This window comes from Perna viridis, chromosome 3, assembly GCF_037379345.1.
Source record: "Perna viridis isolate PV_CMFRI_1.1 ecotype Kerala chromosome 3, ASM3737934v1, whole genome shotgun sequence".
NCBI classification, from domain to species: domain Eukaryota; kingdom Metazoa; phylum Mollusca; class Bivalvia; order Mytilida; family Mytilidae; genus Perna; species Perna viridis.
In genome coordinates, this window is record NC_142447.1 from 27,664,586 (window position 1) to 27,685,132 (window position 20,547).

At 33.8% G+C, this 20,547-nt stretch overlaps 1 protein-coding gene across 1 annotated transcript in view; it reads left to right on the plus strand.

The window, feature by feature from the left end:
- Window positions 1–20,547, plus strand: part of LOC148621685 (uncharacterized) — a 39,471-nt gene that overhangs the window by 4,113 nt on the left and 14,811 nt on the right. The window contains 15 exon segments of the mRNA XM_088576318.1: window positions 3,725–3,889; window positions 9,283–9,533; window positions 10,208–10,280; window positions 12,144–12,257; window positions 15,549–15,662; window positions 16,013–16,126; window positions 16,468–16,581; window positions 16,936–17,049; window positions 17,392–17,505; window positions 17,862–17,975; window positions 18,327–18,440; window positions 18,797–18,910; window positions 19,263–19,376; window positions 19,710–19,823; window positions 20,175–20,288. Coding sequence (XP_088432444.1) covers window positions 3,725–3,889; window positions 9,283–9,533; window positions 10,208–10,280; window positions 12,144–12,257; window positions 15,549–15,662; window positions 16,013–16,126; window positions 16,468–16,581; window positions 16,936–17,049; window positions 17,392–17,505; window positions 17,862–17,975; window positions 18,327–18,440; window positions 18,797–18,910; window positions 19,263–19,376; window positions 19,710–19,823; window positions 20,175–20,288 — 1,857 coding nt within the window.

Consider the following 20,547-nt stretch of genomic DNA (forward strand, 5'->3'; position numbering starts at 1 on the left):
CACAAGGGATTTCGATGAAAATCTATAAAAAAAAGGTTGAGTATCATATGTAGATGTACAAGAAGGAACATACAATCTTTCGGAGGACCCCAAAGAGAGAAATCAAAATTACAGGTTTGACATGTTAAAACCTCGTAAGCGCAAGTCCTCCTAAACTGTTCAAGGAATTTGATAAAATTTTATGGGAAGGTTGGGTATGATTTGTAGATGTGCATAAAGGAACATAATTACTCTCAGAGGACCCCAAAGGGAGATAATCCAAATTATGGGTTTTACATGTTACAACCTCGTAATCGCAACTCCTCCTAAACCCTGTAAGGCATTCTGTTTAAAGTTTATAGGAAGGTTGGTTTTTATATGTAGATGGCGTGTGCATGAAGGAATATAAATACTATCTACAGTCTCCAATGGAAGAGTATCCAAATTAAAGATTTTACATGTTAAAACCCATCTTAAACCGCTCACGGGATTTTGATAAAATTTTAAAGGAAAGTTTAGCTTCATACGTATATGTGCAAGAAGGGATATAAATACTGTCGGAGGGCTTCAGAGGGGTATAAGATGGGTTATACATCTTTTCAAGCGTGTGATCTATCTACTGGGGTTGCTTTTTATTGTATTTTAAAAAGATGTCTTTGTAAGAATCATGCAAAATCAGAAAAATGTGATACACCCCAAAAAAGACTACATATTTTTATTTTTGTAATTAAGTTATTTTATGGGTCTATACTATGAAATGTGTAATTATTCATTCAAATCTGCCTGCTCTTAGGAGATAATCAACATTGAAAATCCGATAAATTCTATTGTATTTGAGTGTCATTTACAGAGTTATCTCCATTAATTTTGAAATCTACAGTGCATTCTATATAATTTTTATCTCGTAAGAACACAGGCTATATGAAAAATTGAATGTTTATTTCTGTTTACTTTGGCAATTCAAACATACTATCAAAAATCAAAATATGTAGGCTTTTAACCCATGAATCACATTTGCATGATTCTTAGCTAGAGTGCTACTTAAATAAATTTATACTTTTGGTTTTGGTATTGTTTGATTTTAACATTTTACCATGTTGTGCAATGTTTACAACTTGGACGTTGATTTTTATCATTCAAATGATTTGTTTTTAATTATTTTTTATAAAATGTAGTTTACTTAATTTTGTGTAATTATGTTTAATCTTTTTTTGTATAATTAAGTTTGATATCGGGAATACGTGTTTGTCATCAATTTGACGGAGTGACGACTTTTTAATTGACAGCAAATGTTCAGGTGTGTGACCTTTTTATGGGGGTTTTGACTGATGCCTGGAAACATTGAACATGTTAGACTTGAGCAGTACCAAAAAGTCTAAACTTGGCATCTGTTGAACCAATATACGAGACAAATATATAAAGACTTCTGCATTGTAAACAGAAGAAGGATAAATGTAAGAAACATACCATTAATGAAATTGCTAGGTATGGAAAATACCTTGTCAAAATGCAATCCTTATATCGTAAATGGATTATCTAATACAACCCAATAAGATGAGTTACGCAACATATAACATATTAACTTTTAAAAAGCGATAAACTCTAATTGATAATATAGTAGGGCCATAGGTGCTTCAAAGGCCATGCTTTACGTTCCAAACTATTAGGAAATCGCAAGTTAATTAAAGTTACAACCATTAGTATAAATTCATTCATAAAAAGTTTTACACATTAGACAGGGCATCAGTCAAAATCCCTATAAAAAGTTACAAACCTGAATATCTGCAGCCAATTAAAAGGTCATTACTCCGTGAAATGGATAACAAACACGTGCTCAGTATATTAAACTTAATTATACAAAAAAAAAAATAGTAAGTTTTCTTCTTTTCCTTCTGTTCTGAAGGGTTTCGAAATAAAGCGTTTCTATACTTGCAAATCTAGGAAGGCCAGTTACAATACGTGCTACCTCGTTTTGACACCATTCAAACTGAAGTATGTTTGATTGACAACACCCATCCCGCACTTCACATACATATTCAAGAATTAGCAATATATATGTAAATTAAATCTCATCTGAATTATATCTACTTTATGAAAATTTATATTTCCTGAACATGAATATATTTCCATAGAGATGGATAGCTAAGAATTGAAGATTTTGCATAAAGGTTTACAAACTGTACTAGTCATTATGAAAAACTGTTCCTTAGCATGCTTCACCATATTTCTTTGACTTTTGTACCGTTCGTAAATAGATATGTTTTTCTTAGATTGCTTATGCAGTCTATCTCCTTTCCTTATTTCCGATATCAGTTGAGAATTTTTTACAAGAGTTTGTCAACAACAAGTCGTGCTCACGATATAATAATATGGGACTATTATTTGTTTTCTCATAATTGCTTTATTTCACCCAAATAAAATTTCATATTGATCGTAATTTTCTTTCCATTGCTTACAATTGCAGTATCATTTGTTCAGCCAACAGTTTGTGAATGAAATAAACTTGATTAATCTACTTCGCGAACTTAATATTCCTCTACGCAAGGTCCCACATCTTTAAAGACCAAACCAAGCGTAATATTACCACGGTCCACATGAACTTAATCTAGTCCACAATGCAAATATGAGTGAAAATATCGCTTTTCCATGCAACTTCATTTGCCAATAAAAATTTATATTCATCTGCCAGCTATATAGCGGAGTTCAGCGTCTAGCAACTGAAACCAATATACTTATCTTTATTGAGGTTTCAAAGTACACAAAAAAAAATCAGAATGATTTCTCGTGAGATTGTTAAAGAGTAATCAAGGGAACCAAGGTTATAGCGGTAATCAAAAGAATGTAATCCAGGGACAAAGACCAGAAATGGAAAACAGACATACACAACAAAGAACATATAATAACTAAAATCATACATACAAAGTAATAAAAGCAAATGAGCAACGGAAAGAGTTATCTCCTGTGGTCGAGTTCAAATAACATATATTGTTCTGGCTAAGCGTTTTGATCTTAAATCCATGGGGAGGTATTTATAAGATGTGCATGGTTTGATAGAATACCTTTTTTAAAGATACATGTATATGTACAAATGTATTTTAATTATTTATTTTATATAAATAAAAGTCATCCACCACTCTTACGGGGTGATGGATCGTTAAAAAAACTTTGCATAACATAATAATAAATTAAATAAACGTCTGAATATGTTTAACATCTCCAAAAGATGGTCAAATTTACATTGAATATTTCGGATAATTGATATCCTTCTTAGGCATAAAACTCATAAAGTTCAAGATCAAAACAGATCCAGAATCTGAATCACGTACTCTGTGGGTGATTGTACCTTTATCAAAGGCACACATAAGCAAATGATAAGGAACCTGAATGAAAATAACAAAGGGGGTCTTTTTATCAAAATTAAAAATAAGTTTGGTCGTTCCCTTTGCGGGACTCGAACTCGTATCGCTGTGACATCTATGGCAACACCGCCTGCATAAGTCCAGCGCCCTAGACCACTCGGCCAGCTAGGCTGTATTAAAATATAGCTTTCACTGGCCGGGTCATTCCTCCTCGTAGGATTAATCTAGGGCTGTAACTTAGTACACGATGTATGGTAGTACGGGACAGTTCATCTAGGTGTTATTATGTAGGATAGAGGATCAAATTAATGATGCATGTCACAACAAATCAATATTATACAACGTCTCAGAAAAGTGAAATAATTACATTCATCGTTTATTTTTAGGACCAACCTCTAATAACTTCTGTAATACAACAGTATATAAGCTGAATAAAATAGATGGAGGCTGCAGTTTTTCGTTACAGAACGCTTGTGGTTACAAAGGACCAACAATTGATTTTTATTGGTGGTTAAAGATTAAGCCATACGGAGATATCCCGTCGCCAGAAGGTAGTAGCTAATCACATTTATTAAGTTATCTTGTTTTACTGATTAAAATTTTTAAGAATATATTGCACTAATCAAGTAATCCATGCTGTGGCATTACATGTATATATGTAAAACATGTGTATTAAGTGGTAATAAACAAAATGGCGGAAACTGGCAAGACTAACAGAATGCCGGCGGAAATCAGGACGAGTTTGTGCATCAATGGTAACAACGAATGCTCAAGTTCCTCCCGCTAAAGCAAGGCAGAACAAGGGACACGCTTTCTCATACGCCGACCCATATTCGCATCACCCCCTGTTCAAACTATTTGCAGAGGAGAAGAATTAATAACATCGGATTTATACATAACGAGTTTTATTATAATATGAAATTGATGAAACCATAACCTGGTAAGTTCAGAAACAGTCACTTGTCGCGACATGAGATGGTCAACCCCAACTTTCCGCCCTCTTCAAATCTTTTAAATTTCCGCTAACCTAATATTCCCATTCAATTCCGAGTGTGTAAAAACACACTCAATATTCCATTTCATACCTCACTCAACGAAAGAAAACGAAATCCATCGAATTCAATGCAATCTTAGTCCGTACTCAAGTCCTTGAATAAATTAATCTCTCCGATTTTACCGCTCGAGTCTCATGTAGTGGTCACATTTAAGATCATGACCTTACATCGACTGTTTGCGTTGCACAGTTGACATGTTACAACACGTATAATATAGTCCGGAAGTTTTGAGAAAAAGTTATTCGACATATGCAATGTGAAAATGTAAAAAAAAAAAACTTGTCGTTTTGATGATAAAAAGCGGCTTGATACCTGTTTTGCGTCAATTTTTTCATCATTATTTTCACTGTTAAAATTTGCGTACGAAAATCTGTAAATTACTCGAAGGAAAAAATCAAAAGAATGAATTTGTTTTCAAAATGTATTTATCTTTGTGTGGATACTTAATTTTCAATTTTTAATGAATTACACGACGAATATAAATGAATTACACTAAAAACAAAAAAATAATTACCGGTTTATGCAAACAATAAATATATTACCTGTTTAAGCTCGACATTGATCTATGCCTTAGATATGAAAAAAAAAAAGTCTGCTTAATGTAGCAACATTGTTCAAGCTGAATCAGTTTGCCCGGCATACATTCGAAACTAAAGGGTGATTTCCATTACATTCTTAACATTCACATATAATGTCCCTGTTGTTTAATCTACATGCTGAACAGGACGACGAAATGTATTCCTAAAATTCAAGACCCTTTTGACTGACCTTGGTGAAAGTTACCCCCGAAAGACTGAACAGTATGTGTCTGTGATTGTACAGAATTTTGATTTACATTTAGACTTGCAAAAGTCCATGTCTACAATTTCCCGTGACGTTAGTGGTGAAATGGTTTTTCGTAAACGGTGTTGTTCATCATAGTGAATACGCCTTTAGACGACGCCATTCTAATAGTATGTAAACATTTGGCCTTTATTTGGCCATTGTTCTAACAAGATCTTAGCATAAATCATGTATGCTGAAGTATAAATTTGTTAATTTTAAAAGTACATATGTATTTGTCTTTTTAAGAAGGGTCAAAATACCTTCTTTTACTGAAATTTCTGCTACTTTGTTTGACTCGGTGTTACACGTAGCAAAATACTTGGATGAACTTGGGAGTAAAATGAAATTTTATAATTCCCCTTTCCAAACCTTTTCCTTGATCTTAAGTGGGATATGAGTAGAAATCGGAGGAATACACTATAATTTTGATACGTGCTTGATTCATATGCAAGTTTTCATCCAGGGAATTAGATGTAAAGACCCCAATCCCTAGGGTCCCAAACACTTGAACTAAATATCAGCAAAAATACCGAACCATCAGCAGTGGGATGGTTCAGATATTAGTGCATCAAAATCCAAAACATGACCTAAACGTGAACACATGAAACAGAGACCATCTATATACACAATGTAGCGAACCGAAGGAAAAAGTTTACACATATAAAGTAAAGATAAGGGAAACAGTAACGGAGCAACTGTGAAATGGATACTCCTTAGGCTGGTCAGTGGAGATGTTAGTATGTTGCCACCAAGAAAGTGGAAGTTTACTATTTGGAAGTAAAAATCATCACGTTTGTAATAAAGTTTCGATTATAAAGGTCCTGTATTACATGTTCAAATTAAGGTCTAGTTATGAGGCAGACAGAGGCGTGATGTCCGCAAGAAATTTTGTTTTGTTTTGTTTTTGTTTTTGTTTTTGTTTTTGTTTTTGTTTTGTTTTTGTTTTGTTTTGTTTTTTTGTTTTTGTTTTTGTTTTCATTTTTATTTTCGTGGGTGGGGGTCATAAAATAAGCCTTTTCCCCACCTAGAACTACGTTCGAATATCTTTTAGTTCCATTCTTCGTATAAAATCATTTGTGGATAAGATCACGTACATATGACTTTAGCTTGTCATTTTGCAATGTGGTGTTAAATGTAGAAAAACCAAAACTTTGTATACTGCTACAAAAAGTAAAGTTACTGGAAGATTAATCAAGGAAACCAAGATGCCAATGGAAATCAAAATAGTGTAATCCAGGAAATACTAGACATATAAAATATATAGATACACACAACAAAGAACATAAATTAACCAAAATAGTACATACAAAGTGACAAAAGTAAATGAGCAACTCGGACTCCACTAAAAACTGGGATCATGGACCAGGTGCACTGGTAGGGTAAGCTTCCTCTGCTTTTCTAGAAATACCCACCGTGTTGTTTATAAAATGTCACGTCCAGGGTAGACGAAAGAGGAAAGGAAAACTGTGACACATTCAACAATTCAGTTCTCATGGCACAGATGGATACACCGTAACGATCCACGAGTTCATGATGACCACCATAAAAGAAAGACACTCTTGTAGATCTTTTGAATTCTTGAGAATCCACATCTGATTCACGCCTTTTGTACAGTAGGCTTTATCATAGTAACATCTTTGACTGTCGTGAGTTGGGAGGAGATTTGATAGGGTTTAGTCGTGCGCTTGCAGACCCATCGATATATCTTTGTTTGTATGGACACTTGTGAAGCTTCAGTGCCCAATTAAAGTAGGGACAGTCATATTATTATCACCTGTGAAGTACAAAAGGAGGTTAGCACAGGCATGTGATTGTATAGTACTAAGCAAATATGTATGTTAGGTCACCAGTGATAATATGTCCAGCGGGAGTACAAGTAAAGGGCGAAGAGGAAAAGTCTCAGTTTGGACTTCAAGGTCAACAAGTTGAAGATCGCGCAATACTTTATATGATTAAAAATCGTGGCTGCAATTGGTTTTGTGTAGATGTAGGACCGAGTTGAACCGACTGGTCCCTTAAACATGGAGGAACCTGTGATGTAACATTTATATAACATACTAGTCTATGATTGCCAATATCCAACACGATGGCAATCAATGTATATCTAGGCGAATGTGGGTCAGTTGCAGATGCAGCCAAACATTCCTTAAAAATGAGTGTAATTTAGGTAGAGGTAAGGCATATAAATAAAAATGACATTGATTGATTACTTTGCATACCATGATTGCTCTGTGGAGACGGATGTGGCAGCTGCTGTACAACAGGACATGAATCTGCACAGAACGGGGGCCCTCTTGTTATTATGTCCAGAATAGGTACAATACCTGAACCGATCCGTGCAACAAAAATTGTGATCGGTCATCGATCATCGATCAGTTTCCAGTCAGTCATCAATCCGTCAAACCGATCCATTAAACTGGTGATCGCATCATCTGACCACAGAGCGGTCAATATATTTTACGCTTTTTATTGTTTTCTTTGTCAAGTTTACACATATTTATATAGTGTAATATATTTAAACAGTAATTTATGCCTTTATCTTACATTTGTTTTTATTTTAAACAGATCTAATGTCATTTTACATAACAAAACTGCGATCAGATCGGTCACCGGTCATCGGTAATCGATCCGTCAGCGATCAACCAGTCAACGGTTATCGATCCGTCAAATTGTTGGGCGGATTGGTTCAAGGACTGTATAGTGTATTTGTAAAAGAGGCAATAACCCCACCGGAACGAAAAATGTCAGTTCAAAGCCACCCATGGGTCTTCAATGTACGACGAGGAAAGCTCCATACCACAGGACAGGCTGCATTTGGACCCGGCTAAAATAAGATTATACACACTACACAGGCACAGCGAAATAGTTGCCAGCAACATAATAGTAAACAGAAAGTGAAAAAAGAAACAATGCACACATAAGCCATAAATTCATCAATTGAGACAGGCGCAAAAAATGCGTCAGGGTTACAGTACTTTGTCGTCATATTAACCCTCCCTCTTTCAAATCTGGCCACTGTTGAAAACATATTACACTATTAAACACACATAAAAATCAGCCCAAGAAGTTCTGAGTCCCTTGTTTGATATGGAAAATCAAGCAGTTACCACAAGTACAAGCTATTATAATTCTTATGGGACCGGACACTTCAACCTCAAAGGCCAATATCATTTGTACGCAGTAGCATTAATCCGAGGGTTATTCGTTGTCTGGCATCTTCCGAAGCGTTTTTATCTTGAATAGCATTTTAAAGAGAATCAATTGTTTATACATATAAAGCACTGTTTGTAGTATTAATGTTCATATGCGTTGAAATTAAACGTGACTTACTCAAAACTCGTGTTAAGCGGTCAAATATTCTATGTCTGTGCAATTTCGAAATTTTCGTAAAATTTAACAATTGCTTTACTTTTAAAACTTTTAATCTAACTTCATATTCAGTAGATATATGCCATTGGTGTTCTGTTGGATACTTCTTTAAGTTGTTACACTAAGCTTTGAATATGATGACAAGATTATCTCCTGGAAAATTTATAAATAACGTTATTGCTTCTCTGTGTACATTTTTTGTATCAAATATTTTCATGGGTTATATATACTGTTGACATCACGAGTTGTCTCAAATCCATCTTACAAGCGAAGTAAGACAAACAATTGAGTTGAGATGACTAATGGTAATGTTACCTTTTTTTTAAATCTATTTTGTCGTGCGTTTCTGTGTGTCTTCTTATCAAATGCATCACCTGCGAAATGTCAAAAAACTGACATCAAAGTATAAATCTTTGATGCATAAATCGGCCATCGTGAAAACTATCAATGACGGAAATATTAGAGAGCAACTATTTGCTGGTTGATTTAATTGATGGTAAAGAAAATCCAGGATGAAAAATTAGATAAATCTAGGAAAGGCTAGAGTAAACATTAAAACAATCTTGTCAGACATATACTTTTAAAACTCCAGCTAGGTTCTAATCACACCCGCCCACCCCTAATATCTGATTCCCAGCCCAGTTTCTGAGACAATATTGCATTAATATTAAATTGTTTTACAAATATTTGTCCAGGAGTTTATGCGACCAGTAACATCATTGAAACAAATGTAACAAAAGGACAGACCACAAGCTTATCATCTCCACTAATTAATGCAAGTGATGTATGCATGAAGTTTAAGTTATGTATGCCGTCTTCATCATCAAATTTGAAGCTTATGGTAAAGGACAATAGCACAAGAACATTATTACAAAGTTTATCTGGAAGTAAAGGCGCAGGTTGGAATCATGTTTACGTACCAATACAACACTCGGGTCCTTTTAAAGTGAGTATTTATGTAACGTGCAATGAAAAACATATCGAAATATAAATAAAGGGTGTTTATTAATCCATCCAATGTTATTTCCTGCTGATTAGCAATGCACAGCATCTTTTTAGGTTAAGATTGAAGATAATGATTGGTTAATTTCAAATTTAAAGGGCACATTTCATTTCCTAACAGCAGTCCAAACCATTTATTTGATTACCGGTCAGTTGTAAAGAGAATGATGATCCAGCGACTAATAAGGACGCAATGGGTTCGTTGTCTAGAATCTTTTTAAATATACATAATTTCACACAATTTTAGTGCTTCAATATTGAATTTCAAATTAGTCTAGCCTTCGTTTATGTCAGCCAACGGTTAGTGTCCTGTTCCCCACTCTTCACATTAAAAGAAGGTAAAATGGCCGAATAACTGATAAGAAAAATGAAATAGTCCGTCAAAGAGTAATCAAGGGAACCGAGGTTATAGCAGTAATCAAAATAATGTAATCCAGGGACAAAGACCAGACATGGAAAACAGAAATACACAACAAAGAACATAAAGTAACTAAAATCATACATACAAAGTAACAAAATCAAATGAGCAACTCGGACTCCACTAAAAACTGGGAAAGAGCTAAATTCTGTTTCATTCTGGTACGAATAGTCTTTTAATTATATTTTTTGTGCTTAAAGGTTGAATTTGAAACTGAAAAAATTGACGTTTCAAGTTTTGTTGGAATCGATGAAATTGAATTTTTCGCGTCAGGTATGTGTATGTAGTCTTGGTCTGTATATTGCTTTATTGAACCTATAAGAGATAACATTATTATATTTATTAATCCAATTCTTAAAGCTGCTTAAGCTGCCATTTTCGTTATTCTTTGTTTCTGTCGAAATATGCTTTAATTTTGAATTATTTCTACTAAACTGTAATTTTCCTGTATAATTTCATTTGATATCCACAAATAAAATGCATTAAATACACGAAATAAGTGTCGATACATACATGTATATTGTCTTGCAAGAAAAAAATAGTATGCATGTAGCTCTGGTAACCTTATTTCGAATATGTGCAGTCGCGGTCGATTCTAAAAAATGTAGGATTCTATTTAGTGCCCCATTTCTTTATTAAGCCTGGCTTGCTAATTAATTCTATAATTTTATATATGTTATTCGTATGACTATTTTTGTATTTTTATGACTTGTTTTCCAAGTTCTGAGTGGCTTATTTCCGATTCCTAGATTTTATAGCATATTCGCTAGGCAAGGATTACGGTCATGACCCTCCCATAACGTGAAGGGAGGGGGCAAGGCCGTAACCCATGACTAGCGAAGATACTTTTGCAGTTGTGATTCCATATTCAGTTTAATTCTCATTGGTATTTAGATTATGAAATAACAAGTCAGAATTCGATAAGTGAACCATAAAGTAGCTTACTTATTCAGTCTTTGCGTGAAGCAACAGAAGTAGCGCACAATTCAATGCACAAACCACTTACTACAACTGCATCAGAGCCCTCTATTTTTCTAATATTCTTGATCCGCCCCGGGCCTGGACAATGATGTTTCCTTTGAACTAATATTCTAACTACAGGTATGTTACCATTGTGTCCTATTTATTCGGCTACTAAAACTGGAGTCTTTTTGAGAGATAAAAAATCTTAGAAGTTTTTATTATCATCTCTTAATGATTGAAAATGCACTAAAATGCAACCATTTTAGGGGCATTTTTGTTCTGTGATTAGTCAACTTTTTCGGAAAAAGTTCTCTTTTTTTACATTTTTGAAATTCTATACATGTGATCTTTACATATTACAATAAACGGTTTCACTTAAATTACTTATCAAAGTGTATTGGGGTCGATTGATCTTGGACCCCTCCTCTAATTAATGCAAAATAGCAGAAAACTTTACCACTTTTCAGTTAGTGAAAAATGATATTCAAAAACCACATTAATTTATCTTTCCCTTGACATTTGATATAGCCGTATACCCTCTAGGTCCTTTAAAGTTCGAAAAATCCTTAGCTGTCCCCAGCACTATTTGTAATTTTCATTAATTGATATGATATGGTACAAATGTGGTTAGTAATTTATTTGTAACTTAATCAAGAAATAGATGAAATTAAACGAAAACAAGACATGTGCTTACCTGTGAATCCGTTGTGACTATTTTTAACTAAGGTGAAAGCATTTTTAACCCAGGTCAATGTCCTAACGGCAATCTTCGGAAGTAATGGCAAATAATAAATAGATGGGAGTAATCGATCTTCTTTGATTAAAAAACGTTTTCACTATATTCTGTAGGTATTATCGATATTTTTTGCTTCATCTGCAAACTTATTTCATTGAATCAGCAAAATTCAGTAGAATCAAAACTGAACAAATTTGGCAGCTAATGCAGCTTTAAAGTAAAATATCCCGGTTTTTCTTAGTCATGGACTGTTTTGAAATGATTTTATCAAGAACACTTGAGTGAATACAAAATAAATCAAATTTCCTCACAAACGACTGCAACTAATGTAAAGTTTTTTAAAACAATATTTTATTATCTATAATTTTAAATAGTACTATTTAACATCTTTTTGTTTGTTTTATGTTGGTTTATTTGTTGATTCGTTCCTGATTTAGATTATAATGATTGCTTGTCAAATCAATGTGTAAATGGTGCAACATGTCGTGATGGTAGAAATATGTACACATGCATATGTGCTCCTGGATTTAGCGGTAAAAAATGTCAGATAGGTATGTAAGCCTAGTTTTGGGTAAAATTAATTAAACGTGTGGATTCGCGATTGTACTTTTTAAACATTTAATTTTCACAAGACTACTTTTAACTAAGAGGTTAACATCTGCACTCTGTAAATACAATCATTGTCATAAGTAAAATGTGATACGCATACTATTAGATGTTCATAAAAAAAGTATATGTAAACTCCAAAGGCTTATAATTCAATAGTCATTTCATTCCTTTGTTGGACATTCAAATTACAAATTTCATATTTAGGGAACTTATTTTAATGTTTTCAGTAGTGGGGGTAAAGAGTGGAAAAATACTTCGGTTTGAGTATCTTGAGTTTTTTAAATACATTTTAAATTTCTAGGACTCTAATATTTTCAAACGTAATTTTTCTGGGGCCCAGTTTAAAATGAAATATTGCAAAAAAAATATAAATTTAAAAATTCTCTCCAAATGGCTAATACTTTTGAAAGTATTTGCAGTTTCCGGTAAACCAATTTTATTCAGATTATGTCATAGCATTACCTTAAATAAAATAATGGTGTAACTTTCCTCTGTCAAAATGGCAAAACAAAACTGCGTTCTTGCGACCTTTGTGCATAATGACAATGTTGTTTGTTTTGTTTGTTTGTTGGGGTTTATCGTCCGAGCAGCAATATTTCAGCTATTTTCAGACGATGAACATGAAATTGATGATAAAATGAACATGAAATGATGATGAAATGAAAAAAAAGGACGGGACACAAGGATAATAGGGTCGATAAATTTTGATTGCCACTAGAAAAAGAGGATGGGTAATGTCGGGCAATTTAGCATCCTGTGGCGGAGCGCAAAGGTTCCTACTCCTATCGAATGCCACAGCAGGGTTCTTTAACGTGCGAGGAACGGGACATCTTTCCCAACACGGTGCACCACTATGGTTTGCGATCAGGTTTTCCGTATTATAGTTTGACAACCCCAGCATGTAACACGCCAGGGGTACCCCATTCCACCACTTGGGGCACACGTCCCTGTTGCTATGTGGGCAGAGCGACTATCCCACGGCTAAGTTTCTGTGCACTATTTAGTCGCCTTTTACGACAAGCTTAGCGCTGCTGCAGGCCTATTCTTTTAACAACCGGACCTGTACGGGATTTTAGAAGAATGTGGTAATGTATTTTCCATCTGAATCTTGTCGATCTCTCTATCCAAACGAGAAGCGAGAAGAAAAAAAACAGTTTACAGACTTAATACAGATCAAATTACAAATATGACATGAAACAATTAATACCACCAACTAGGTGAAAGTTTTTCCTGTGTTATATTAACTTGAACGGCATTTATTTGTATAAGAGTAATCAATAGAACCAAGGTTATCAAAAGAATGTGATCCAAGGACAGACATGGAAAACAGACATACACAACAAAGTAACATAAAGTAACTAAAATCATACATACAAAGTAAAAGAAGCGAAAGAGCAACTCGGACTCCACTAAAAACTTTGCTTTTCTAGCAACACCCGCCGAGTTGCTCTTAAAAAGTCAAGTCCGGGGTAGACGAAAGAGGAAAGGAAAATTATGACACGTTGAACAAATCAGTTTTTATGGCGCAGATAGGTACACCGTAACGATCCACGAGTTCATGATGACGACCATAAAACTTTTGTAGTGATGAATCCAATGTTGTAGCAACATAACCCTGTTCCAGAAGCCTATTTATTAGAATTCTAGCGCGATACAAAAAGTCTGCGTACTTTCAGCAAGCTCTGACATAATTCATGAGTTGTGATATAAACACTCCACACGCAGGTACTGAAGGGGTGTTGCCACAGATGAAAGGAAAGTTGACAATTCTGAATGAAAAGTCATCACGTTTGTCGTAAAGTTTGGTCAATAGCTTTCCATTACTATCGATTACAACTGTAGGTCAAGATATGAGGCTGACTTCACAGTGTCTGTAGTATCCTTTATTTCAGGTTCTTTGGGGTAGATGAAATGTATCAAATCCCCAAAGTTAGGATTGTTTAAAGATAATACGTCATCTATATAGCGGAAACTGAAATTAAAGGATCTAGCTAAACCAAATCCCTTCGGATCAAAACAGAACATAGTTTTACATTTTTAGGTTTTAAGAAGTTTCTAATAAAACACCATATTCTTCTTATTCAGAAAAAAACCTACACATTTAATATTTATAATAGTATAAATGTATTATATTGTCCTGTCCAAAATTCTCATTACTTCTGCAAAATGTCCCATCAATCCGTTTTTAAATGTTATTTACGTTTTTCTGAGACACAAAACAAGAGAGGGGGACTTACAAATTTTGGAGATTTCCTGCATTTTCTTAGTTTAACAATTTCAAAATGAATCATCAAACAATACATAATGCCCTTGATACGCCTGGCAACAACACCCAAAATTTGCCGGATGTTCAAGGATTGTATTTGTTTGCTACTTTTATAGGTTTTTGTATTTAAGTAGTCATATCCAAATCTAGAAGTGGTATACGCAAATTTGTGCCCATGGCAATTTTTCATAATTACATTTTTCTCATTACTTTCCGGGTCGATGTATTAACATCTTTTGTAACCCGTCCTCTAATAGCCGGATCAAGAATAACACGACGATTTAAGGAAAGTCTATTGATTAAACTCCATCCCTGTAACAAATACAATACAGTATTAGCATCCTGAATCCAACTTTTCTTCACGACTCCAAACCCCGAAGGCGCTCCTATTGAAGGCGACAAAAAAGATGAAAAAATGGAGCGCGAAAGTACGAGGGGACTGAGAATTCGCACTGATCCTTTACACGTAAAATCTATTGATCGGCATTAAAGAAATATTCGATTTTTACTCATTCTTTGATTTAATCTTTCATTAAAAGTGCTTTAATTTTTGAAAATAAAATTATATTAAAACAACAAGTCTATCAACAAATGTTGATATCTGCTTTTCTCACAATTAATATATTTTGCATACCTGAGCACCTGCTTTTATTTTTTTTCATAGGGAGTTTTATGAAATTATAGATGGTATATCGGATAAGTAGTGGTATTATTTGCAATGTCGTAACAAAAATAAGCAGACCTTTCAGTTTTCAAGTTATGTAACTTATTTTAACTGCTGAAACGTCCATTATTGGCTTCATCATCGTCTAATTACTTGGTCTATTTTTTACGATAAAAAATTCCCATGCGTGAAATGATTTTGCTAAGGTTTACCTTTCATTATAAATATGCCTTATTTTATAAAGAAAATATGATGTACGAACATTACTCATGATAAAATATTGATAGATGTTTGTTTTTCCAGACATTAATGAATGTTCTTCCAACCCCTGTCAGAGTGGCGGTTCATGTACAGATGGCGTTAATGGATATACTTGTTCATGCACACTTGGATATACTGGTGCAAACTGTCTAACTGGTAAATGTTAACTTCATAGGGAGATATATGTATATATATTCATCATAGATGGTATATCGGATAAGTATTGCTATTCCTTGCAATGTCGTAACAAAAATAAGCAGACCTTTCCAATAATGCAGTTTTCAAGTTATGTAACTTATTGTATTTGCTGAAGCGTCCATTATTGGCTTCATCGTCGTCTAATTACTTGGTCTATTTTTCAGAAGCTTTTACGATCAAAAGTTTCCATGCGTGAAATGATTTTGCTAATGTTTTCCTTTCATTCTACATGTGCCTTATTTTGTAAAGAAAATATGATTTACGAACATTACTCATGATAGAAAATTAATAGATGTTTGTTTTTCCAGACATTAATGAATGTTCTTCCAACCCCTGTCGGAGCGGCGGTTCATGTACAGATGGCGTTAATGGATAAACTTGTTCATGCAAACCTGGATATACTGGTGTAAATTGTCAAACTGGTAAATGTTAACTTGATAGGGAGATACAAATATATATGTTGAATATAGATGGTACATCGGATAAGTTGTGGAATTACTTGAAACGTCGAAACAGAAATAATCAGACCTTTCCAATAATGCAGTTTTCAAGTTGTGTAACTTATTGTAATTGCTGAAGCGTCCATTGTTGGCTTCATCGTCGTCTAATTACTTGGTCTATTTTTTACAATAAAAAGTTCCCATGCGTGAAATACTTTTGCTAAGGTTTTCCTTTCATTATAAATGTGCCTTATTTTCTAAAGAATATATGATTTACGAACATTACTCATGATGAAAAACTAATAGATGTTTGTTTTTTCCAGACATTAATGAATGTTCTTCCAACCCCTGTCAAAACCACGGTTCATGTACAGATGGCGTTATTGGATATACTTGTTCATGCAAATCTGGATATACTGGTGCAAACTGTCAAACGGGTAAATATTAACTTGAAAAGGAGATATTTATATCTACATACATTGATTATAGATCGTACATCGGATAAGTAGTGGTATTACTTGCAACGTCGTAACAAAAATAAGCAGACCTTTCCAATAATGCAGTTTTCAAGTTGTGTAACTTATTGTAATTGCTGAACCGTCCATTATTGGCTTCATCGTCGTCTACTTACTTGGTCTATTTTTCTGATTCTTTTACGATAAAAAGTTCCCATGCGTGAAATGCTTTTGCTTAGGTTTTCCTTTCATTATAAATGTGCCTTATTTTGTAAAGAATATATGATTTGCGAACATTACTCATGATAAAAAATTAATAGATGTTTGTTTTTCCAGACATTAATGAATGTTCTTCCAACCCCTGTCAAAACCACGGTTCATGTACAGATGGCGTTAATGGATATACTTGTTCATGCAAACCTGGATATACTGGTGTAAACTGTCAAACTGGTAAATGTTAACTTGATAGGGAGATACAATATATATATGTTGAATATAGATGGTACATCGGATAAGTTGTGGAATTACTTGAAACGTCGAAACAGAAATAATCAGACCTTTCCAATAATGCAGTTTTCAAGTTGTGTAACTTATTGTAATTGCTGAAGCGTCCATTGTTGGCTTCATCGTCGTCTAATTACTTGGTCTATTTTTTACAATAAAAAGTTCCCATGCGTGAAATACTTTTGCTAAGGTTTTCCTTTCATTATAAATGTGCCTTATTTTCTAAAGAATATATGATTTACGAACATTACTCATGATGAAAAACTAATAGATGTTTGTTTTTTCCAGACATTAATGAATGTTCTTCCAACCCCTGTCAAAACCACGGTTCATGTACAGATGGCGTTAATGGATATACTTGTTCATGCAAATCTGGATATACTGGTGCAAATTGTCAAACTGGTAAATATTAACTTGAAAAGGAGATATTTATATCTCCATACATTGATTATAGATCGTACATCGGATAAGTAGTGGTATTACTTGCAACGTCGTAACAAAAATAAGCAGACGTTTCCAATAATGCAGTTTTCAAGTTGTGTAACTTATTGTAATTGCTGAAGCGTCCATTACTGGCTTCATGGTCGTCTAATTACTTGGTCTATTTTCCTGATTCTTTTACGATAAAAAATTCCCATGCGTGAAATGATTTTGCTAAGGTTTACCTTTCATTATAAATATGCCTTATTTTATAAAGAAAATATGATGTACGAACATTACTCATGATAAAACATTAATAGATGTTTGTTTTTTTCCAGACATTAATGAATGTTCTTCCAACCCCTGTCAAAACCATGGTTTATGTACAGATGGCGTTAATGGATATACTTGTTCATGCACATTTGGATATACTGGTGTAAAGTGTCAAACTGGTAAATGTTAACTTCATACGGAGATACAAATATATATGTTGAATATAGATGGTACATCGGAAAAGTTGTGGTATTACTTGAAACGTCGAAACAGAAATAAGCAGACCTTTCCAATAATGCAGTTTTCAAGTTATGCAACTTATTGTAATTGCTGAACCGTCCATTATTGGCTTTATGGTCGTCTACTTACTTGGTATATTTTCCTGATTCTTTTACGATAAATAGTTCCCATGCGTGAAATACTTTTGCTAAGGTTTTCCTTTCATTATAAATGTTCCTTATTTTGTAAAGAAAATATGATTTGCGAACACTACTCATGATAAAAAAATTAATAGATGTTTGTTTTTCTAGACATTAATGAATGTTCTTCCAACCCCTGTCGGAGCGGCAGTTCATGTACAGATGGCGTTAATGGATATACTTGTTCATGCAAATCTGGATATACTGGTGCAAACTGTCAAACTGGTAAATATTAACTTGATAGGGGGATATATATATATCTACATACATTGATTATAGATGGTATATTGGAGAAGTAGTGGTATTACTTGCAACGTCGTAACAAAAATAAGAAGACCTTTCCAATAATGCAGTTTTCAAGTTGTGTAACTTATTGTAATTGCTGAAGCGTCCATTATTGGCTTCATCGTCGTCTAATTACTTGGTCTATTTTTCAGAAACTTTTACGATAAAAAGTTTCCATGCGTGAAATGATTTTGCTAAGGTTTTCCTTTTATTATAAATGTGCTTTACTTTGTAAAGAAAATATGATGTACGAACACTACTCGTGATAAAAAATTAATAGCTGTTTGTTTTTCCAGATATTAATGAATGCTCTCCCAACCCCTGTCAGAGCGGCGGTTCATGTACAGATGGCGTTAATGGATATAATTGTTCATGCAAACCTGGATATACTGGTGTAACCTGTCAAACTGGTAAATGTTAACTTCATAAGGAGATATATGTATATATATATTCATTACAGATAGTATATCGGATAAGTAGTGGTATTACTTGCAATGTTGTAACAGAACTAAACAGACCTTTCCAACAATGCAGTTTTCAGGTTGTGTAACTAATTTTAATTGCTGAACCGTCCATTATTAACTTCATCGTCGTCTAATTACTTGGTCTATTTTTCAGAATGTTCTACGATAAAATGTGCCCATGCGTGAAATGATTTTGCTAAGGTTTTCCTTTCATTATAGATATGCCTTATTTGGTAAAGAAAATATGATTTACGAATATTACTCGTGATGAGAAATTAAAAGCTGTTTGTTTTTCCAGACATTAATGAATGTTCTTCCAACCCCTGTCAAAACCACGGTTCGTGTACAGATGGCGTTAATGGATATACTTGTTCATGCACACCTGGATATACTGATGTAAATTGTCAAACTGGTAAATGTTAATTTGATAGGGAGAAACAAATATATATTTTGAGTATAGATGGTATAAGTAGTGGTATTATTTAAAACGTCGAAACAGAAATAAGCAGACCTTTCCAATAATGCAGTTTTCAAGTTGTGTAACTTATTGTAATTGCTGAAGCGTCCATTATTGGCTTCATCATCGACTAATTACTTGGTCTATTTTTTACGATAAAAAGTTTCCATGCGTGAAATGATTTTGCTAAGGTTTTCCTTTCATTATACATGTGCCTTATTTTGTAAAGAAAATATGATTTACGAACATTACTCATGATAAAAAAATTGATAGATGTTGTTTTTCCAGACATTAATGAATGTTCTTCCAACCCCTGTCAGAACGGCGGTTCATGTACAGATGGCGTTAATAGATATAATTGTTCATGCATATCTGGATATACTGGTGTAAATTGTCAAACTGGTAAATGTTAACTTCATACGGAGATACAAATATATATGTTGATAATAGATGGTACATCGGAAAAGTTGTGTTATTACTTCCAACGTCGTAACAAAAATAAGCAGATCTTTCCAATAATGCAGTTTTCAAGTTGTGTAACTTATTGTAATTGCTGAAGCGTCCATTATTGGCTTCATCGTCGTCTAATTACTTGGTCTATTTTTCACAAACTTTTACGATAAAAAGTTCCCATGCGTGAAATACTTTTGCTAAGGTTTTCCTTTCATTATAAATGTTCCTTATTTTGTAAAGAAAATATGATTTGCGAACACTACTCATGATAAAAAAATTAATAGATGTTTGTTTTTCCAGACATTAATGAATGTTCTTCCAACCCTTGTCGGAGCGGCGGTTCATGTACAGATGGCGTTAATGGATATACTTGTTCATGCAAACCTGGATATACTGATGTAAATTGTCAAACTGGTAAATGTTAACTTCATACGGAGATACAAATATATATGTTGAATATAGATGGTACATCGGATAAGTTGTGGAATTACTTGAAACGTCGAAACAAAACTAAGCAGACCTTTCCAATAATGCAGTTTTCAAGTTTTGCAACTTATTGTAATTGCTGAAGCGTCCATTATTGGCTTCATCATCGACTAATTACTTGGTCTATTTTTTACGATAAAAAGTTCCCATGCGTGAAATGATTTTGCTAAGGTTTTCCTTTCATTAT